The sequence below is a fragment of the Manis pentadactyla genome, chromosome 2 (assembly GCF_030020395.1).
Source record: "Manis pentadactyla isolate mManPen7 chromosome 2, mManPen7.hap1, whole genome shotgun sequence".
Classification (NCBI taxonomy): Eukaryota; Metazoa; Chordata; class Mammalia; order Pholidota; family Manidae; genus Manis; species Manis pentadactyla.
This window is the reverse complement of record NC_080020.1, coordinates 157,324,174-157,343,730: the sequence shown is the minus strand read 5'-3', so window position 1 is coordinate 157,343,730 and position 19,557 is coordinate 157,324,174. Positions and strand designations below refer to the sequence as shown.

At 38.1% G+C, this 19,557-nt stretch overlaps 1 protein-coding gene across 7 annotated transcripts in view; it reads left to right on the top strand.

Annotated features, from left to right (window-relative positions):
* Window positions 1–19,557, top strand: part of ANAPC1 (anaphase promoting complex subunit 1) — a 119,161-nt gene that overhangs the window by 39,390 nt on the left and 60,214 nt on the right. For 5 of the 7 annotated variants that reach the window (XM_057496997.1, XM_057496995.1, XM_057496996.1 and 2 more), the window contains 7 exons: window positions 618–692; window positions 2,612–2,880; window positions 4,147–4,238; window positions 5,008–5,156; window positions 7,892–7,970; window positions 8,385–8,421; window positions 8,517–8,587. In XM_057496997.1, coding sequence (XP_057352980.1) covers window positions 618–692; window positions 2,612–2,880; window positions 4,147–4,238; window positions 5,008–5,156; window positions 7,892–7,970; window positions 8,385–8,421; window positions 8,517–8,587 — 772 coding nt within the window. The remainder of the gene's footprint in view (window positions 1–617; window positions 693–2,611; window positions 2,881–4,146; window positions 4,239–5,007; window positions 5,157–7,891; window positions 7,971–8,384; window positions 8,422–8,516; window positions 8,588–19,557) is intronic. The other 2 variants (XM_057496998.1, XM_057496999.1) reach the window with 2 other exon arrangements.

Below are 19,557 nucleotides of genomic sequence, written 5' to 3'. Positions count from 1 at the left end.
TTCTATTCAGGTGTCAAGGAAAATTGCTTGAAGGAGCTTACATAGGAGCTTGTCATGAACTGGACCTGGAAGTGGTGACATGCACTTGCATTCAGTCACACTATCACAGGGCCACACCTAACTCTCAGGAGGGCAGTGCTGCGTATCCTCACTGTGGATTCAGGAGAAAGGGGAAATCGAAGAATTACCTGTTTCTACCCTAGAATTGTTAGATTGTCCACTGTAGACAGACCACATAAATGTCTGCTTAGTTGTGATATTTGGCTAATGTTGGGTTGATTCTTTGAGACTTGTCAGGTTTTGGATATGACTCTAGGTCTTCTTCTACTAAAGGAGTGGTGATCTGGGTCATCACAAAAGTAAAGGAACTTACACTGAAGTACCTGTGAGCCCAGACACTGTACCTTGTGCTTTATATACATGATTTCATTTCCCCTACACAATGACCCTAGAGGAAAGGTATTCATGCCATGTTTTTCCAGATGAAAAAAATGAGTTTTGATGACTTTACTGAGTTTCCATAATTGGTAGAACTGATTTCTAAATTCTTTAGATTGATCAGGAGACAGTGATTAATTTATATGATTTTTGTCTTCTCTTTTGTGGTTATCTTTCAGTTTGACTTTGAAGGATCACTTTCCCCAGTCATTGCACCCAAAAAAGCAAGGCCTTCGGAGACAGGATCTGATGATGTAAGCATTATTTCTTGCTAATAGAAATTAATTTGTGGGTAGTTGTTCTAGTCTCCCATTTCTGTCATATCCAAGTTGATTTTGTGTATATGTCTTACGCCTTTGGCTTTTTTATTTTAATACTGAATAACAGTTATTTTCAATAATAGGATCTGTTTCCTATGGTTATATATTCACTTTTGTCTTTAATCATCTAAAAATTACCAAGCATACATAATGTTGCACGATTTAAGTTTGGGTTATAGATGTTTTATTGTCTGTCTTCTAGTGCATTCTCAAACTAGATCTTCTAGTTAAGTCTCAAACATATCTAGTTTCATGGGTATATTCTTAAGTAGTTCAAAATAATATTTTTAAATTGAGGTATAATTTACATAGGTAAAGTGGTTAGATCTTAAATTTGCAGATTGATCACTTTTAACAAATGCACACTTACGTACCCACACCCCTCTCAAAACACAAAACATTTTTCATCATTTGTTAAGTTCCCTTCTGCCCTTTTTAAATCATTCCCTTCCTTTCTTCTTGAAGCAGCCATGGACTTGAATTCTGTCACTATGTTAGTTTTGCCTTTCTAAAACTTGATATAAATGAAGTAATATAGTATATGTTCTTTGGTCTAAAGTTCCTTTTATTCAGCATAATGTTTTTGACACTCATCCCTGTTGTAGATGTCAGTGGTTTATGCCTTTCTACTGCTAAGTTAGGATGAATGTACCATAGTTTGTTTATCCATTCTGCAGATGGATACCTAGGCTATTTCCCACATTTGACTATTATGAAAAATGCTGCCACCAACATTCAGTTAGTCTTTGTGGACATATATTTACATTTCCCTTGGATAATACCTAGTAGTGAAATTGTTGTCACATTGCTGGTTCCCCAGCTTGTGCCATGTTACACTCTTGTTCATCTTGCGCAACATTTGCTGTTGTGAGTTCTTTTCATTTTAACTATTTGAGTGTGTGTGAAGTAGTTTCTCTTAGTGGTTTTAATTTACCTGTCCCTTATTACTAATGATGTTAAGCACTTTTTCATGTGCTTCTTAGCTACTTACGTATCTTTTTGTGAAGTTTTGTTCAAGGCTGTTCCCTATTCTTTAATTGGATTTTTAAAGTTACTGAGCTATAAAAGTTCTTTATATATTCTGGACAAGTTCTTTGTTGTATACATTTTGGGAATATTTTCTCCTGGTATTTGGCATAGTAGTGTCTTTTGATTGGTAGATTAAAAAAAAAAAGTTTACTTGTTCAGTTTACCCTTGTTTTACTTCTATGGTTAGTTCTTTCTGTTTTTGGCCCAACAGTTTTTAAGTTAGACTAACATTCTGTATTACACCTCACAAAAACACCTGTAAATTCCGGGATCTTATAATAGCATAGACCACATTCTTTCAACACAATAAAGTAAATCACAAGTAGAAACCCAAACAGACTCAATACTTGTAACATGTAGTACAGTCTGAATATAAAACTCAGTTGCTTTTTTGGTTATATTACCAGCCCCAGTATCTTAAAAACATGAAAAGATAAATAAACACAAATCAGTTTAGTGCTCATAAAACCTGTCTATTTACACTTCCCACCTTTCATTCTTCATTTTTGGCTTCATCAATTTCTTTGTTAAGTGAGTAGTTTTCTTCTCTCAAAGCCTCTTCCTAACAGGGCATAACTTTATGGTTTTTTCAAATGAGTTTTAAAGGTGGCTTATCTTAATGCTTTTCACTGGCATCTGGAAATTTCTTAGTTATTTTGATGCTGGTCCTAAATTTTCAGCACTGTGATTTTTTTCATATTTTTAGGTCAATGTAATGTGAAAATGGAACTTGATCTGTTTTAAGTGAGTTTGGTTTTCTTTTTTAATGATGACATTACAAGGAGGCAGTATTTAAAATATTATATCTTCTTTGTTTTTCTCAGGACTGGGAATATTTACTAAATTCAGACTACCACCAGAATGTTGAGTCTCATCTTTTGAATAGATCTTTATGTTTGAGTCCTTTGGAAGTTTCACAGATAAAGGATGAGGATGTTTCACAGAATCTCACTTTGGATTCTTCCACACTTCTCTTTACTCATATACCTGCAATTTTTTTTGTTCTTCACCTTGTCTATGAGGAGCTGAAGTTGAATACTCTAATGGGCGAAGGAATTCGCTCTCTTGTTGACCTTCTCGTTCAATTGGCAAGGTAAATATTGTTTGTAGATTAGAAATTGCCAAGAGGTCCTTTGATGACTTGATCTTAGCGCTGAATATCAAATAAAAACCTTGTAAAGAAATTTCTGAAACTTACCTTCTCAGAAGTCCAAAGCATTTTCTGTAAATCACAGAATTGTTTAAAGATACTGGCTATGTAAGGGCCTTGTGGGCCATACTGGAATTTCTTCTTTATCCTAAAAATAGTGGGAGGTCACAGAAGTGTGTTATCAGTGCGGATGGCCTGCTCAACTTCTCATTTTGGCAAGAAGACTGGCTACTCTATGGTGGAAGTTCTATAACAACACCTGGTGTTATGTAGATACCTGCATTCAAATAGTGCTCACAGTTAATGCACTTGTAGTTGACATGTATAAACTGTCAGAAAAGTAGGTATTATGACCCCTGTTTTGGCGATGACAATGCTTGCCCAAGGTTATTTCTAAGAACATGAATGTTTGCTAGCTGTGGGCTTTTTTTGCTGAGCTTTTGTTGCAATCTGTGGTCATCCCTGTCTTTTTGACTCTTGTATCCACAATAAGATTATCCTAGTAACTTGTTTTAACAGCCTTCTAGAACCTCATGTTTGTTGCTGAATTCTAAAGGTCATAGTTGGTGTTTAAGCCCTTGTGACCCTTGGTGATGAAGAAAGCTGAATTTGAATCGAAATGTCAACCTCTGAGTAAAGGTTATAACACATTTTCTCACTTCTATGCTCTTTTAAATTGGCCATTTTAATTGATGGTTGATTTTGTCTTACGACAAATCATTACTATCATGAAAAGTCTTTTGTAATGAAATGATTTCCAAATCCTAATTATGGCTCTCTAAAATATGTAAATAACATCTATATAATGTTTTTCATTTTATTATGGTATTTTTCACACATATATTTTATTTAATCTTTAAAATTTCTGAGTTAACCGGTGTTTCCCCATTTCTGAGAAGGAAATGCTGAGGTTCATAGACAGACTTGCTGAAGATCACACCAATAAATAACAGAGGAGGAACTAGATTACAGTGTTTTTACTTGAGTTTTATCTACATAAAATTTATCTAGCAAAAGGGGTTTGGTTGCATTTATCGTATTAGGCCCTTAAAAGTCCAGAAATAGAATAAAGAGACTCAGATTTATCTTCTTTCTCATAAGGAAATTTTTTTCATTGAAAAGTTCAGCTGGTGAATTCGGACTTTGTGGAGGGAAAATGCTGTTTTACCTTTCTTGTTATTTTTTTCTTATATGCTTTTATTGTTTTAGAGATTTAAAGTTGGAGCCTTACGTAGATCACTACTATAGAGATTACCCAACGCTTGTCAGAACTACTGGACAAGTATGCACCATTGATCAAGGTAAGTGTTTGTGCCATTACAGATTTTCTGAATTGCAGTGCCATTCGCTTGTATCTTTCTCAGAAAATAGCAAAGGACATATTTCTTACTGTTAGCCTCTAAGTCAGAGGGAGGGTCTTCGCGCCAGGCAGGTTTTAGTTTGTAGTGCTTGATCTCTTACTTGTAGATCTTAGTGTGGGGAAGAAATTTTGCCCACCCCTGAGTGCCAAGGATGCTTTGCCCTAGTCCGGTGCTGTCCACTTAGTAGTCACCAGCCATGTTTTATTTAAACTAATATGGAAACTTCCGTCTCCTTAGTTGCACTAGCATATTTCAAGTGCTCAGTATTCCCATAGGGCTAGTGGTTGCCATATTGGGCAGTGCAGATGTAGAACATTTCCATCATCACTGTACTGCCTAGACCTTGTGTGAAAGGGACTCAAGGTTGGGGCCCAAATTAGAGCAGAATTCTGGGTGTCTCTTCTGTTTTTTCCACCATTAGGGTTAGGGCAAAAAATTTTGATTTAGGTTGTTTATATACCTTGAAAATAAGACTTTGTTAAATTTCCATCCAGGATGGGATAAAATAATAGTCATTTAAATTCTACATATTATAATATAGTCAGTTACTTACTGTGGCAGAAAACATGAAGCGTTTGGGAGAATATAAAAGAATGTTACTCTAATTCATTCCAAATGACAGGTACTGTTGATCATTTTTCCTTTAGAATAAAATGGTACTATCTTAATATAGTCTTTTGTCTTTACACACATTTGTCTAATTCTGAAGGTCAAACAGGATTTATGCATCAACCACCATTTTTTACTCCTGAGCCACCAAGTATTTATCAGTGGGTGAGTTCTTGTCTGAAGGGTGAAGGAATGCCGCCCTATCCTTACCTGCCTGGAATCTGTGAGAGAAGCAGACTTATAGTCTTGGTATGTAGTCCAAGTGTTCCTAACTTGTTAACTTTTTTCTTTTTAAATTAAATTTTAAAAATTATACAAAAAATTAACTTTTTTTCATTTTGTGTACATGTCTGTGAATTTCAACAAATGTATCGATTCATGTAATCACTACCATAATTAGGATACAGGACAGTTTTGTCAATGCTCAAAAATTCCCTCAGGGGTTTGAGACTCATCCAAGTTGTTGCCTGTAGGAGCAGTTTGTTGCATTTGAGTGCTAGTCTGTTATATGGATGTATCACATTGGTGTTCCGTTTACTCACTAAAGATATTTGGGTTGGTTCCAGTTTTTAGAATAATGAATACAGCTGTTGTAAACATCCATGTCCAGGTTTTTATTTGAACATAAAAATTTTCATTTCTGTAGGGTAGATACTCAGAGGTGGAATTGATGGTCATATAGTAAGTATATATTTAGTTTTTTAAGAAACTGTCAACTATTTTTCAGAGTGGCTGTACCATTTTACATTCTTACCATCAGTGTGTGAGAGTTACAGTTTTTCTGTATTCTTGTCTGTGTTTTTTATGGTATTGTCATGATTTTTAATTCTTGCCATTTTGATAAATGTGTAGTGATATCTTATGTGGTGATAATTAGAATTTTCTTAATAGCTGATGATGTTGAGAGTTCTGAATGTGAGGTTTTGACAGATACGTGAATTGCAAATATTTTCTCCTGGTTTGTAGCTTGTCTTGGCTCATCATTTCTTAATGTTTCTTCTGCAGAGCAAACGTTTAATTTTGATGAAGCCATTTTATCCAGTTTTTCTTTCATGGATATGCTTTTGGTATCATGTCTTAAGAACTCATTGTTTAATTTCAGGTCACAAAGATTTTCTCCTCTATTTCTTTTTAGATGTTTTATAGTTTCACATTTTGCATTTAGATGTATGATCCATGCATCTATTTTGTGAATTTTTGTAAGTTCTGAGGCTTAGGTCAAAGCTTTTTTTGTGAATTTTTTGTAAGTTCTGAGGCTTAGGTCAAAGCTTTTATTCCATTTGGGTATCCAGTTCTTTTAACACCATTGTTGAAAAGGCTATCCTTTCTCTGTTGCTTTTGCAGTTTCATCAAAAATCAATTGATCACATCCTTGTGGGTCTATTTCTGGACTTAATCTGTTCTGGTCCACTGATCTGTGTTGCTCCCCACACTTCCTTCATTACTGTAGCTTTGTAGTAAGTTTTAAAATTGGCTCCTCCTTCCCTTACCAAAGGGAAACTGTTTTAGCTATTTTAGTTCCTTGCCTTTTCATTTAAATTTTTATCATCAGCTTGTCTATGGCTACAAAAAAAACCTACTTGAATGTTTTTCCCAAAGAGATGCATCCTTCTTTATTTTAAAAAATTAGTTCATTTTGAATAGTTATTACATGTCCAAGGTCAAACTTTCAAAAATAACCAAAGGATGCTTGTAAAGGTGAGTTCCTTCATGTTCCTGTCCCTAGAACAGCCTACTTGTTGGTCATTTGTGGACCTTTCCAGAGTTAGGGCCTTCCCAGGCTTATGGGGAAACCTTACTCATTTGTCTCCTTGCACGTGTAAGTTGGTGGTAAATGGCCTTGTACCCCACCAGTCTTTTCTTTTACATTCTACTTTACTTCCTGTTGAGAAAGGCTTCAAAAGCCTCTTGTTGCTCTGAAATAACATGTAGAATGGTGACTTGAAAAAAATGGTGATAAAATATACATAGTTATTATTTTGACTGTTTTTATGTGTACAGTTCAGTGGGATTACATTTGCAGTCTATTAAATGCAGCTTAATCCCTGAACTTCCACATTCTGTGCTGCTTGTGTGGAAACATCTAACTGAAACCAACCAAGAGTATTGGTCCAGTCCAATTCTGCTGAATGAAAGTGCACTTGGTGTATATCTACACAAAAAAGAGCCAAAAAGATTTGAATATATCAACATTGTTCAGCCTCCAACTTACATTGTATCAGTTAGCTTAAGATACTCCTGTAACTTTCCTTTGTTAGATATGATGTCGACTAGATTCAGTAACATACCAATTGCAGTGCTTATATTGGTTTTAAATATAGGGTTTTAAGATCCTCCAGCTTTGTATTAAAACTTCAACGCAGTCATCTTACTGTCCCCCCCTCCCCCCCAAAAAAGAACCCACCACAGGTGCACATCTTGGTATTCCTAGCAACTTCAGATGAGAACTTTGAAGGCCAAAGTAGAGAAGGGTCAGGGTTAGAGGGCTAGGACTTGCCTAACCAAACATAACCCAGATACCCCTCAGTTTGAATAGAGAAACCAAGTTTGGTACATCTGTGTAATGGAATACTGCTTAGCAGTAAAAAGAAACTAGTGATACAGGCAGTAATGCGAATGAATCTCAGACAGAGGACACAGAAAACTACATATTCTATGATTCCATTTACATGACATTGTAGAATAGGTAAAACCATAGGGAAAGAAAACCAATGAGTTGTTTCTGGTGCTGAGTGTAGGAGGAGTGGATTGACTACAGAGGGTGCATTATGGCCCATCAGGCCACACTTCCTTTCCTTGACAATCTCAACATTGTCCATGTAATAAGGTTGGAGGTGTTCTATATCATGAGTGTGGTAGTGGTTAGTCATTGTGTAATGTTTGTCAATACTCAGAGCTGTACACCCAAAATGGATGAATTTTCCTATGTGCAATTATATCTCTGTTGTTTAAAAAATAATACTGTTGATTTTCTCCTTACGCAGAGCATTGCACTCTACATACTGGGTAACGAGAGCTCTGTTTCTGATGAATCCTCACGGTATTTATCCAGAATAACTATAGGTAAGTCAGTGTAATAATGTTAGGCTTCCCAAAACAAGTTTTTATAAATGTTAATACTAGAATTGAAATTAAAAAAACATTTTAAATGTTTGCTTTAGAAGCCACATCTTGCCTCATTTTAGAGGTATGTCTTACACTGTTCTAGCCTATGGTCTGCAGCTGATTAGCAGAGACCAGGATTACATAAAATCTAAAAAACTTTATATTTTCAGTATTCCTAAGATGGACAGTTTTTTAGCTGGAGGGAAATTCCCCAAATTGTTATATTTTCCGGCCTGCCATAGTGCTGCTTATTTTATTACATTTTAGGGGTTGTTTTATTAATAAATTTTTATTTCCAAATTGTCTTCTACATGTTCTATTTTCTTTACCAGGTTAACTATCATATTAAAACTTTATTTTATTGCCTTTTAGCCCCCCAGAAGTCACAAGCAGAACAAGAGGAAAACAGGTGACTTATTCAGATTGTGCTTTTATATTAAAAACATAAAATACTACTGTGTTTTACTGTTTGGTTTAATAACTTTGTGTTTTGTTCTTTTACAGATTCAGTTTCAGGCATTCTACATCAGTTTCTAGTCTAGCTGAAAGATTAGTTGTCTGGATGACTAACGTAGGTAAGGTGTCTTTGTGAGAACCCCCCTGCTTTCCCTGGATACCTCCCTAAGTAGGCCTTGCTTCTTTCAAGTGAGCTAGACCTGAGGGGCATGGGGAGCAGGGGGCTTTCCGTGAATGGGTCTTGCAGGATTGAGATTATGGCCCATCAGGCCACACTTCCTTTCCTTGACAATCTCACCATGCCCATGTAATATCTGGCAACCAGCTTTTTATCTCTTAGGCGGATAAGAAATCTTTGCCATTCACTTTAGATCAGTCAAGGCTGTGCCTATGGTCTGGTCTCAGGATGGAGAACTCTAGGCACAAAAATGCAGGTTCAGCTGGGAAGAGGGAAAAGGAAGAAAAGAGTTCTCCGTTCTATATTGCCAAAGCCTATGTTCTTAGACTTAAAAAAATTTTTTTTAATTTGTGCAATAGAACATATTTGCAGAAAAGTATACAAAAATATAAATATACAGCTGAATGATTTACCACAAAGTGCACATGCATGTAACCACCACTGAAAAGTGAATGTTTCCAGTATCCCAGAACCCTTCCCTTGTTCTTATAACCTGTCCTTTCCACTCAGAGGTAACCACTATCGTGATATTTATGGTAATTATTTCCTTTTTTTTTAATTTTTAATTTTTTTTATTTTGGTATCATTAATCTACAATTACATGAGCAATATTATGTTTACTAGACTCCCTCCATCATCAATTCCCCCCCACATACCCCATTACAGTCACTGTCCATCAGCATAGTAAAATGCTATGGAATCACTACTTGTCTTCTTCTGTGTTGTACAGCCCTCCTCGTGTCCCCCACCCCCCGACATTATGTCTGCTAATTGTAATGCCCCTTTTTTCCCCCTTATCCCTCCCTTCCCACCCATCCTCCCCAGTCCCTTTCCCTTGGGTAAGTGTTAGTCCATTCTTGGGTTCTGTGAGTCTGCTGCTGTTTTGTTCCCTTCAGTTTTCCTTCTTTGTTCTTATACTCCACGGATGAGTGAAATCATTTGATACTTGTCTTTTTCCGCCTGGCATATTTCCTTTTTTTTAAAAAATTTTTTTATTAAGGTATGATTGATATACACTCTTATGAAGGTTTCACATGAAAAAACAATGTGGGTACTACATTTACCCATATTATCAAGTCCCCACCCATACCCCAATGCAATCACTGTCCATCAGTGCAGCAAGATGCCACAGATCCACTATGTGCCTTCTCTGTGCTACACCGTTCTCCTCATGATCCCCCACAGCATGTGTACTAAACATAATACCCCTCAGTCCCCTTCTTCCTCCCTCCCCACCTGCCCTCCCACAACCCTCCCCTTTGGTAACCACTAGTTCATTCTTGGAGTCTCTGAGCCTGCCGCTACCTTCCTCCTTCAGTTTTGCTTCATTGCCATACTCCACAAATGAGGGAAATCATTTGGCATTTGTCTTTCTCCGCCTGGCTTATTTCACTGAGCATAATGTCTTCCAGCTCCATCCATTTTGTTGCAAATGGTAGTATTTGTTTCTTTCTTATGGCTGAATAGTATTCCATTGTGTATATGTACCACCTCTTCTTTATCCATTCATCTACTAATGGACACTTAGGTTGCCTCTGTATCTTGGCTATTGTAAAAAGTGTTGCGATAAACATAGGGGTACATATGTCTTTTTAAATTTGAGAAGATGTATTCTTTGGGTAAATTCCAAGGAGTGGGATTCCCGGGTCAAATGGTATTTCTATTTTTGGTTTTTTGAGGAACCTCCATATTGCTTTCCACAATGGTTGAACTAGGTTATATTCCCACCAGCAGTGTAGGAGGGTTCCCCTTTCTCCACATCCTCACATCCTCGCCAGCATTTGTTGTTCTTAGTCTTTTCAATGCTGGCCATCCTTACTGGTGTGAGGTGATACCTCATTGTGGTTTTAATTTGCATTTCCCTGATGATTAGTGATGTGGAGCATCTTTTCATGTGTCTGTTGGCCATCTGAATTTCTTCTTTGGAGAACTGTCTCTTCATATCCTCTGCCCATTTGTTAATTGGGTTACTTGCTTTTTGGGTGTTGAGGTGTGTAAGTTCTTTATATATTTTGGATGTTAACCCGTTGTCGTATATATCACTTACAAATATATTCTTCCTAATGGTAACAAAGAAACAAACAAAAAAGGCCTTTTGGCAATTCAAATGTAAAAAAAATAATATATATATTCTCCCATACTGTAGGATGCCTTTTTGTTCTGTTGATGGTGTCCTTTGCCATACAGAAACTTTTTTTTTTTTTTTTTGTAGATAATTATTTTTTATTGAAGGGTAGTTGACACACAGTATTACATTACATTAGTTTCAGGTGTACAACATAGTGATTCAACATTTATATACATGATAATTCTAGGTACCAGCTATCACCATACCAAGTTGTTACAATATTTTGACTATATTCCTTATGCTATACATTACATCACGGTTACTTATTTATTTTACCATTGGAAGTGTGTACTTTTTTTTTTGTTTGTGAGGGCATCTCTCATATTTATTGATCAAATGGTTGTTAACAACAATAAAATTCTGTATAGGGGAGTCATTGCTCAATGCACAATCATTAATGCACCCCAAGCCTAATTTTCGTCAGTCTCCAATCTTCTGAGGCATAACAAACAAGTTCTTACATGGAGAACAAATTCTTACATAGTGAGTAAGTTACATAGTGAACAGTACAAGGGCAGTCATCACAGAAAGTTTCGGTTTTGCTCATGCATTATGAACTATAAACAGTTAAAATATGAATACTCATTTGATTTTTATACTTGATTTATATGTGGATACCACATTTCTCTCTTTATTATTATTATTTTTAATAAAATGCTGAAGTGGTAGGTAGATACAAGATAAAGGTAGAAAACATAGTTTAGTGTTGTAAAAGAGCAAATGTAGATGATCAGGTGTGTGCCTGTAGACTATGTGTTAATCCAAGCTAGACAAGGGAAATAAAACATCCACGTATGCAGAAGATTTCTCTCAGAACAGGGGGGGGTGAGGTTCTAAGCCTCACCTCTGTTGATCCCCAATTTGTCACCTGATGACCCCCCTGTGACTATGCCTGTCTTAGGTTGTTCCTCCCTTGAGGAATCTTACCCGTCTCTGGCTAACCAGTCATCTTCCGGGGCCATACAGGGAAATGTAAAGTTGGTAAGTGAGAGAGAATCCTTATTGTTTGAAATGGTTAGCTTTTTATTTCTTTGCATATTTATGCCCTGTAGCTTCTATGCCCAGCATTTGTCTTGAGGTATCCTTACCACTTGGAAGAATTATGATACTCGGTAAATTTGATAATGAGGCACGAATTCTATTTAAGGGTTGTAATTAGGAAGGAAGAAGAAAAGCTATAGAAGTAGCAGGCGGAAGAAAACATGGGAAGATTGATTATTTCTCTGACATATCTTCTTGTGGAGTAACTTCAGCATGTATAGGTTTTAAGCTACTACTTAAATTGCGCACACACATTAACATAATAGGAGTATAGTTACATAACCAAAGCATACCTGTAATTACCAGCCATCTCCAGTGAAACCAAGAAAACCAGTTAGGCACCTTAGGCATTTGTGAAAACTTATCTATGATATGGTGGATATTGTCCAACTGAACTTGAACAGTCTGAGAGAAATCAGACAAATTAAAACAACCCATTCCTGGGGAATGTTCACATCCCTTATGTTCTTTTAACAGTAAATAGTCTGTAGTTGTAAGATTTTGGAGCGCTACAGTTTGCACTTCTCCTAATTCTTGGTTGAGTTCCAACAGCATAGATCCAGTCAAATTTGTTGTTTTACTGTATGCACAGGCCAGCTTAGATATCTCCTTCTTCATTCCCATGGCAAGTCCAGGAACTGGTGGGATGAGTGCATCTACAGCTGTAGCAGTGCGTGGATCTTTGTTGGGGTTTTTTGATGATCATCTTCTGGCATGAGTTTTCCCGAGAGTGCTGATGTTGGAAGTTCTTTTTCATATCGTATCTTAGTTCATTTTCAGGGTAGCCCAATTAGGCTTTGATCCTCTGTATAAACACAAACAGACCCTTTGCCTACACTTTTATATGCCCTTTATAACTTGTGGAGAACTCATTGGAGGTTACCACACAGGAACTACCTTTTTTTTTGGTATCACTAATCTACACTTACATGACGAATATTATGTTTACTAGGGTCTCCCCTATACCAGGTCCCCCCTATAAACCCCTTTACGGTCACTGTCCATCAGCATAGCAAATGTTGTAGAATCACTACTTGCCTTCTCTGTGTTGTACAACCCTCCCTTTTATCCTACCCCCCATGCATGCTAATCTTAATACCCCCCCTTCTTCTCCCCGCCTCTTATCCCTCCCTACCCACCCATCCTCCCCAGTCCCTTTCCCTTTGGTACCTGTTAGTCCATTCTTGAGATCTGTGATTCTACTGCTATTTTGTTTCTTCAGTTTTTCCTTTGTTCTTATATTCTACAGATAAGTGAAATCCTTTGGTATTTCTCTTTCTCTGCTTGGCTTGTTTCACTGAGCATAATACCCTCCAGCTCCATCCATGTTGCTGCAAATGATTGGATTTGCCCTTTTCTTATGGCTGAGTAGTATTCCATTGTGTATATGTACCACAAATTCTTTATCCATTCATCTATCGACGGACATTTAGGTTGCTTCCAATTCTTGGCTATTGTAAATAGTGCTGCGATAAACATAGGGGTGCACTGATCTTTCTCATACTTGATTGCTGCATTCTTAGGGTAAATTCCTAGGAGTGCAATCCTGGGTCAAATGGTAAGTCTGTTTTGAGCATTTTGATGTACCTCCATACTGCTTTCCACAATGGTTGAACTAATTTACATTCCCACCAGCAGTGTAGGAGGGTTCCCCTTTCTCCACAGCCTCGCCAACATTTGTTGTTGTTTGTCTTTTGGATGGCAGCCATCCTTACTGGTGTGAGGTGATAACCTCATTGTAGTTTTAATTTGCATTTCTCTGATAATTAGCGATGTGGAGCATCTTTTCATGTGTCTGTGGCCATCTGTATTTCTTTTTTGGAGAACTGTCTGTTCAGTGCCTCTGCCCATTTTTTAATTGGGTTATTTGTTTTTTGTTTGTTGAGGTGTGTGAGCTCTTTATATATTCTGGACGTCAAGCCTTTATCGGATGTGTCATTTTCAAATATACTCTCCCATACTGTAGGGTTCCTTTTTGTTCTATTGATGGTGTCTTTTGCTGTACAGAAGCTTTTCAGCTTAATATAGTCCCACTTATTCATTTTTGCTGTTGTTTTCCTTGCCCGGGGAGATATGTTCAAGAAGAGGTCACTCATGTTTATGTCTAAGAGGTTTGTGCCTATGTTTTCTTCCAAGAGTTTAATGGTTTCATGACTTACATTCAGGTCTTTGATCCATTTTGAGTTTACTTTTGTATATGGGGTTAGACAATGGTCCAGTTTCATTCTCCTACATGTAGCTGTCCAGTTTTGCCAGCACCATCTGTTGAAGAGACTGTCATTTCGCCATTTTATGTCCATGGCTCCTTTATCAAATATTAATTGACCATATATGTCTGGGTTAATGTCTGGATTCTCTAGTCTGTTCCATTGGTCTGTGGCTCTGCTCTTGTGCCAGTACCAAATTGTCTTGATTACTATGGCTTTATAGTAGAGCTTGAAGTTGGGGAGTGAGATCCCCCCTACTTTATTCTTCTTTCTCAGGATTGCTTTGACTATTTAGGGTCTTTGGTGTTTCCATATGAATTTTTGAATTATTTGTTCCAGTTCATTGAAGAATGTTGCTGGTAGTTTCATAGGGATTGCATCAAATCTGTATATTGCTTTGTGCAGGATGGCCATTTTGACAATATTAATTCTTCCTAGCCATGAGCATGGGATGAGTTTCCATCTGTTAGTGTCCCCTTTATTTTCTCTTAAGAGTGACTTGTAGTTTTCAGAGTATAAGTCTTTCACTTTGGTTAGGTTTATTCCTAGGTATTTTATTTTTTTTGATGCAATTGTGAATGGAGTTGTTTTCCTGATTTCTCTTTCTGTTGGTTCATTTTTAGTGTATAGGAAAGCCACATATTTCTGTGTGTTGATTTTGTGTCCTGCAACTTTGCTGTATTCCGATATCAGTTCTAGTAGTTTTGGGGTGGAGTCTTTAGGGTTTTTTATGTACAGTATCATGTCATCTGCAAATAGTGACAGTTTAACTTCTTCTTTACCTATCTGGATTCCTTGTATTTCTTTGTTTTGTCTGATTGCCGTGGCTAGGACCTCCAGTACTATGTTAAATAACAGTGGAGAGAGTGGGCATCCCTGTCTAGTTCCCGATCTCAGAGGAAATGCTTTCAGCTTCTCACTGTTCAATATAATGTTGGCTGTGGGTTTATCATAGATGGCCTTTATTATGTTGAGTTACTTGCCCTCTATTCCCGTTTTGCTGAGAGTTTTTTCATGAATGGATGTTGAACTTTGTCAAATGCTTTTTCAGCATCTATGGAGATGATCATGTGGTTTTTGTCTTTCTTTTTGTTGATGTGGTGGATGATGTTGATAGACTTTCGAATGTTGTACCGTCCTTGCATCCCTGGGATGAATCCCACTTGGTCATTGTTTTATGATCCTTTTGATGTATTTTTGAATTCGGTTTGCTAATATTTTGTTGAGTATTTTTGCATCTACGTTCATCAGGGATATTGGTCTGTAGTTTTCTTTTCTGGTGGGACCTTTGCCTGGTTTTGGTATTAGGGTGATGTTAGCTTCATAGAATGAGTTTGGGAGTATCCCCTCCTCTATTTTTTGGAAAACTCTAAGGAGAATGGGTATTATGTCTTCCCTGTATGTCTGATAAAATTCCGAGGTAAATCCATCTGGCCCGGGGGCTTTGTTCTTTGGTAGTTTTTTGATTACCGCTTCAATTTCGTTGCTGGTAATTGGTCTGTTTAGATTTTCTGTTTCTTTCTGGGTCAGTCTTGGAAGGTTGTATTTTTCTAGGAAGTTGTCCATTTCTCCTAGGTTTACCAGCTTGTTAGCATGTAGGTTTACATAGTATTCTCTAATAATTCTTTGTATTTCTGTGGGGTCCGTCGTAATTTTTCCTTTCTCGTTTCTGATACTGTTGATTTGTGTTGACTCTCTTTTCTTCTTAATAAGTCTGGCTAGAGGCTTATGTATTTTGTTTATTTTCTCGAAGAACCAGCTCTTGGTTTCATTGATTTTTGCTATTGTTTTATTCTTCTCAATTTTATTTATTTCTTCTCTGATCTTTATTATGTCCCTCCTTCTGCTGACCTTAGGCCTCCTCTGTTCTTCTTTTTCCAATTTCGATAATTGTGACATTAGACCATTCATTTGGGATTGCTCTTCCTTTTTTAAATATGCTTGGATTGCTATATACTTTCCTCTTAAGACTGCTTTTGCTGCGTCCCACAGAAGTTGGGGCTTGGTGGTGTTGTTGTCATTTGTTTCCATATATTGCTGGATCTCCATTTTGATTTGGTCATTGATCCATTGATTATTTAGGAGCGTGTTGTTAAGCCTCCATGTGTTTGTGAGCCTCTTTGCTTTATTTGTACAGTTTATTTCTAGTTTTATGCCTTTGTGGTCTGAAAAGTTGGTTGGTAGGATTTCAATCTTTTGGAATTTACTGAGGCTCTTTTTGTGGCCTAGTATGTGGTCTATTCTGGAGAATGTTCCATGTGCACTTGAGAAGAATGTATATCCTGTTGCTTTTGGATGTAGAGTTGTGTAGATGTCTATTAGGTCCATCTGCTCTACTGTGTTGTTCAGTGCTTCCGTGTCCTTACTTATTTTCTGCCCGGTGGATCTATCCTTTGGGGTGAGTGGTGTGTTGAAGTCTTCTAGAATGAATGCATTGCAGTCTATTTCCCCCTTTATTTCTGTTAGTATTTGTTTCACATATGCTGGTGCTCCTGTGTTGTGTGCATATATATTTAGAATGGTTATATACTCTTGTTGGACTGAGCCCTTTATCATTATGTAGTGTCCTTATCTCTTGTTACTTTCTTTGTTTTGAAGTCTATTTTGTCTGATATTAGTACTGCAACCCCTGCTTTCTTCTCACTGTTGTTTGCTTGAAATATGTTTTTCCATCCCTTGACTTTTAGTCTGTACATGTCTTTGGGTTTGAGGTGAGTTTCTTGTAAGCAGCATATAGATGGGTCTTGCTTTTTTATCCATTCTGTTACTCTGTGTCTTTTGATTGGTGCATTCAACCCATTAACATTTAGGGTGACTATTGAAAGATATGTACTTATTGCCATTGCAGGCTTTAAATTCGTGGTTACCAAAGGTTCAAGGTTAGCCTCTTTAGTATCTTACTGCCTAACTTAGCTTGCTTATTGAGCTGTTATATACACTGTCTGGAGATTCTTTTCTTCTCTCCCTTCTTGTTCCTCCTCCTCGATTCTTCATATGTTGGGTGTTTTGTGCTGTGCTCTTTCTAGGAGTGCTCCCATCTAGAGCAGTCCCTGTAAGATGTCCTGTAGAGGTGGTTTGTGGGAAGCAAATTCCCTCATCTTTTGTTTGTCTGGAAATTGTTTAATCCCACCGTCATATTTGAATGATAGTCATGCTTGATACAATATGCTTGGTTCAGGGCCCTTCTGTTTCATAGTATTAAATATATCATGCCATTCTCTTCTGGCCTGTAGGGTTTCTGTCGAGAAGTCTGATGATAGCCTGATGGGTTTTCCTTTATAGGTGACCTTTTCCTCTCTAGCTGCCTTTAAAACTCTTTCCTTGTCCTTGATCTTTGCCATTTTAATTATTATGTGTCTTGGTGTTGTCCTCCTTGGATCCTTTCTGTTGGGGGTTCTGTGTATTTCTGTGGTCTGTTCGATTATTTCCTCCCCCAATTTGGGGACGTTTTCAGCAATTATTTCTTCTAAGATACTTTCCTTCCTTTTCCTCTCTCTTCTTCTGGAACCCCTATAATATGGATATTGTTCCTTTTGGAATGGTCACACAGTTCTCTTAATATTGTTTCTTTCCTGGAGATCCTTTTATCTGTCTCTATGTCAGCTTCTATGCGTTCCTGTTCTCTGGTTTCAATTCCATCAATGGCCTCTTGCATCCTATCCATTCTGCTTATAAACCCTTCCAGTGTTTGTCTCATTTCTGTAATTTCCTTTCTGGCATCTGTGATCTACCTCCGGACTTCATCCCATTTCTCTTGTGTATTTCTCTGCATCTCTGTCAGCATGTTTATGATTCTTATTTTGAATTCTTTTTCAGGAAGACTGGTTAGGTCTGTCTCCTTCTCTGGTGTTGTCTCTGTGATCTTTGTCTGCCCGTAGCTTTGCCTTTTCTTGGTGATAGGAATAGTTTGCAGAGCTGGGACGAGTGACGGCTTGAAGAACTTCCCTTCTTGTTGGTTTGTGGCCCTTCTCTCCCGGGAGAACAGCGACCTCTAGTGGCTTGTGCTGGGCTGCTGCGCACAGACAGGGTTTCTGCTTCCTGCCCGGCTGCTATGGAGTTTACCTCCGCTGTTGCTGTGGGCATGGACTGGCTCTTGCGGCAGCTCCAAAGTGGTGGAGTCGCGTTGGAGGGGAAGCGGCTGGGAGGCTATTTATCTCCATAAGGGGCCTCCCTGCTCCCTGCAGCCCATGGGTTAGGGTGCCCAGAGATCCCCAGATTTCCTACCTCTGGATTAAGTGTCCTGCCCTGCCCCTTTAAGACTTCCAAAAAGCACCCGCCAAAACAAAACAGCGACCACAAAAAAAAAAAAAAAAAAAAAAAAAAAATTAAAAAAAAAAAAAAGTTGGCTGCTCGTTTTTCTTTATTCTCCGGCGCCAGCCTCAGGCATCTGCTCACCGGTCTTGCTGCCTTATTTCCCTAGTATTGGGGTCCCTATTGCTGTAAGACTTCAAAAAAGCGCTCGCCAAATCAAAACACCAAAAAAAAAAAAAAAAATTGGTCGCTCACTTTTCTTATGTCCTCTGGCGTCCGGCCTCCGGTTCCCCCTCAGTGTTCTTGGTGCCCTGCTTTCCTAGTATCCAGGGCCCCCTGCACACGCTCTGTGTCTACACTCTGGCCCGGATGGCTGGGGCTGGTGTTCGGCAGTCCTGGGCTCCGTCTCCCTCCCGCTCTGCCTACTCTTCTCCCGCCGGGAGCTGGGGGGAGGGGCGCTCGGCTCCCGCGGGGCCGGGGCTTGTATCTTACCCCCTTCGCGAGGCGCTGGGTTCTCTCAGGTGTGGATGTGGTCTGGATATTGTCCTGTGTCCTCTGGTCTTTATTCTAGGAAGGGTTGTCTTTGTTATATTTTCATAGATATATGCTGTTTTGGGAGGAGATTTCCGCTGCTCTACTCACGCCGCCATCTTCCGATCCCCCAGTCCTACAGAGAAACTTTTTAGTTTGATGTAGTCCCATGAGTTCATTTTTGCTTTTGTTTTCCTTGCTTGAGGAGATGTGTTCAGGAGGAAGTTGCTCATGCTTACATTCAGGAGATGTTTGCCTCTGTTGTCTTCTAAGAGTTTTATGGTTTCATGACTTACATTCAAGTCTTTAATACATTTCGAGTTTACTTTTGTGTATGGGGTTAAACAGTAATCCAGTTTCATTCTCTTGCATGTGGCTATCCAGTTTTGCCAAAACCAGCTGTTGAAGAGGCTGTCATTTCCCCATTGTGTGTCTATGGCTCCTTTGTCATATATTAATTGACCATATATCGTTGGGTTTATATCTGGTGTGTCTAGTATGTTCCATTGTTCTATGGGTCTGTTCTTGTGCCAGTACCAAATTGTCTTGATTACTGTGGCTTTGTAGTAGAGCTTGAAGTTGGGTAGCATAATCCCCCCAGCTTTATTCTTCCTTCTCAGAATTGCTTTGGCTATTCGAGGTCTTTTGTGGTTCCATATGAATTTTAGAACGATCTTCTCTAGTTCATTGTAGAATGCTGTTGGTATATTGATAGGAATTGCATTGAATCTATAGATTGCTTTAGGCAGGATG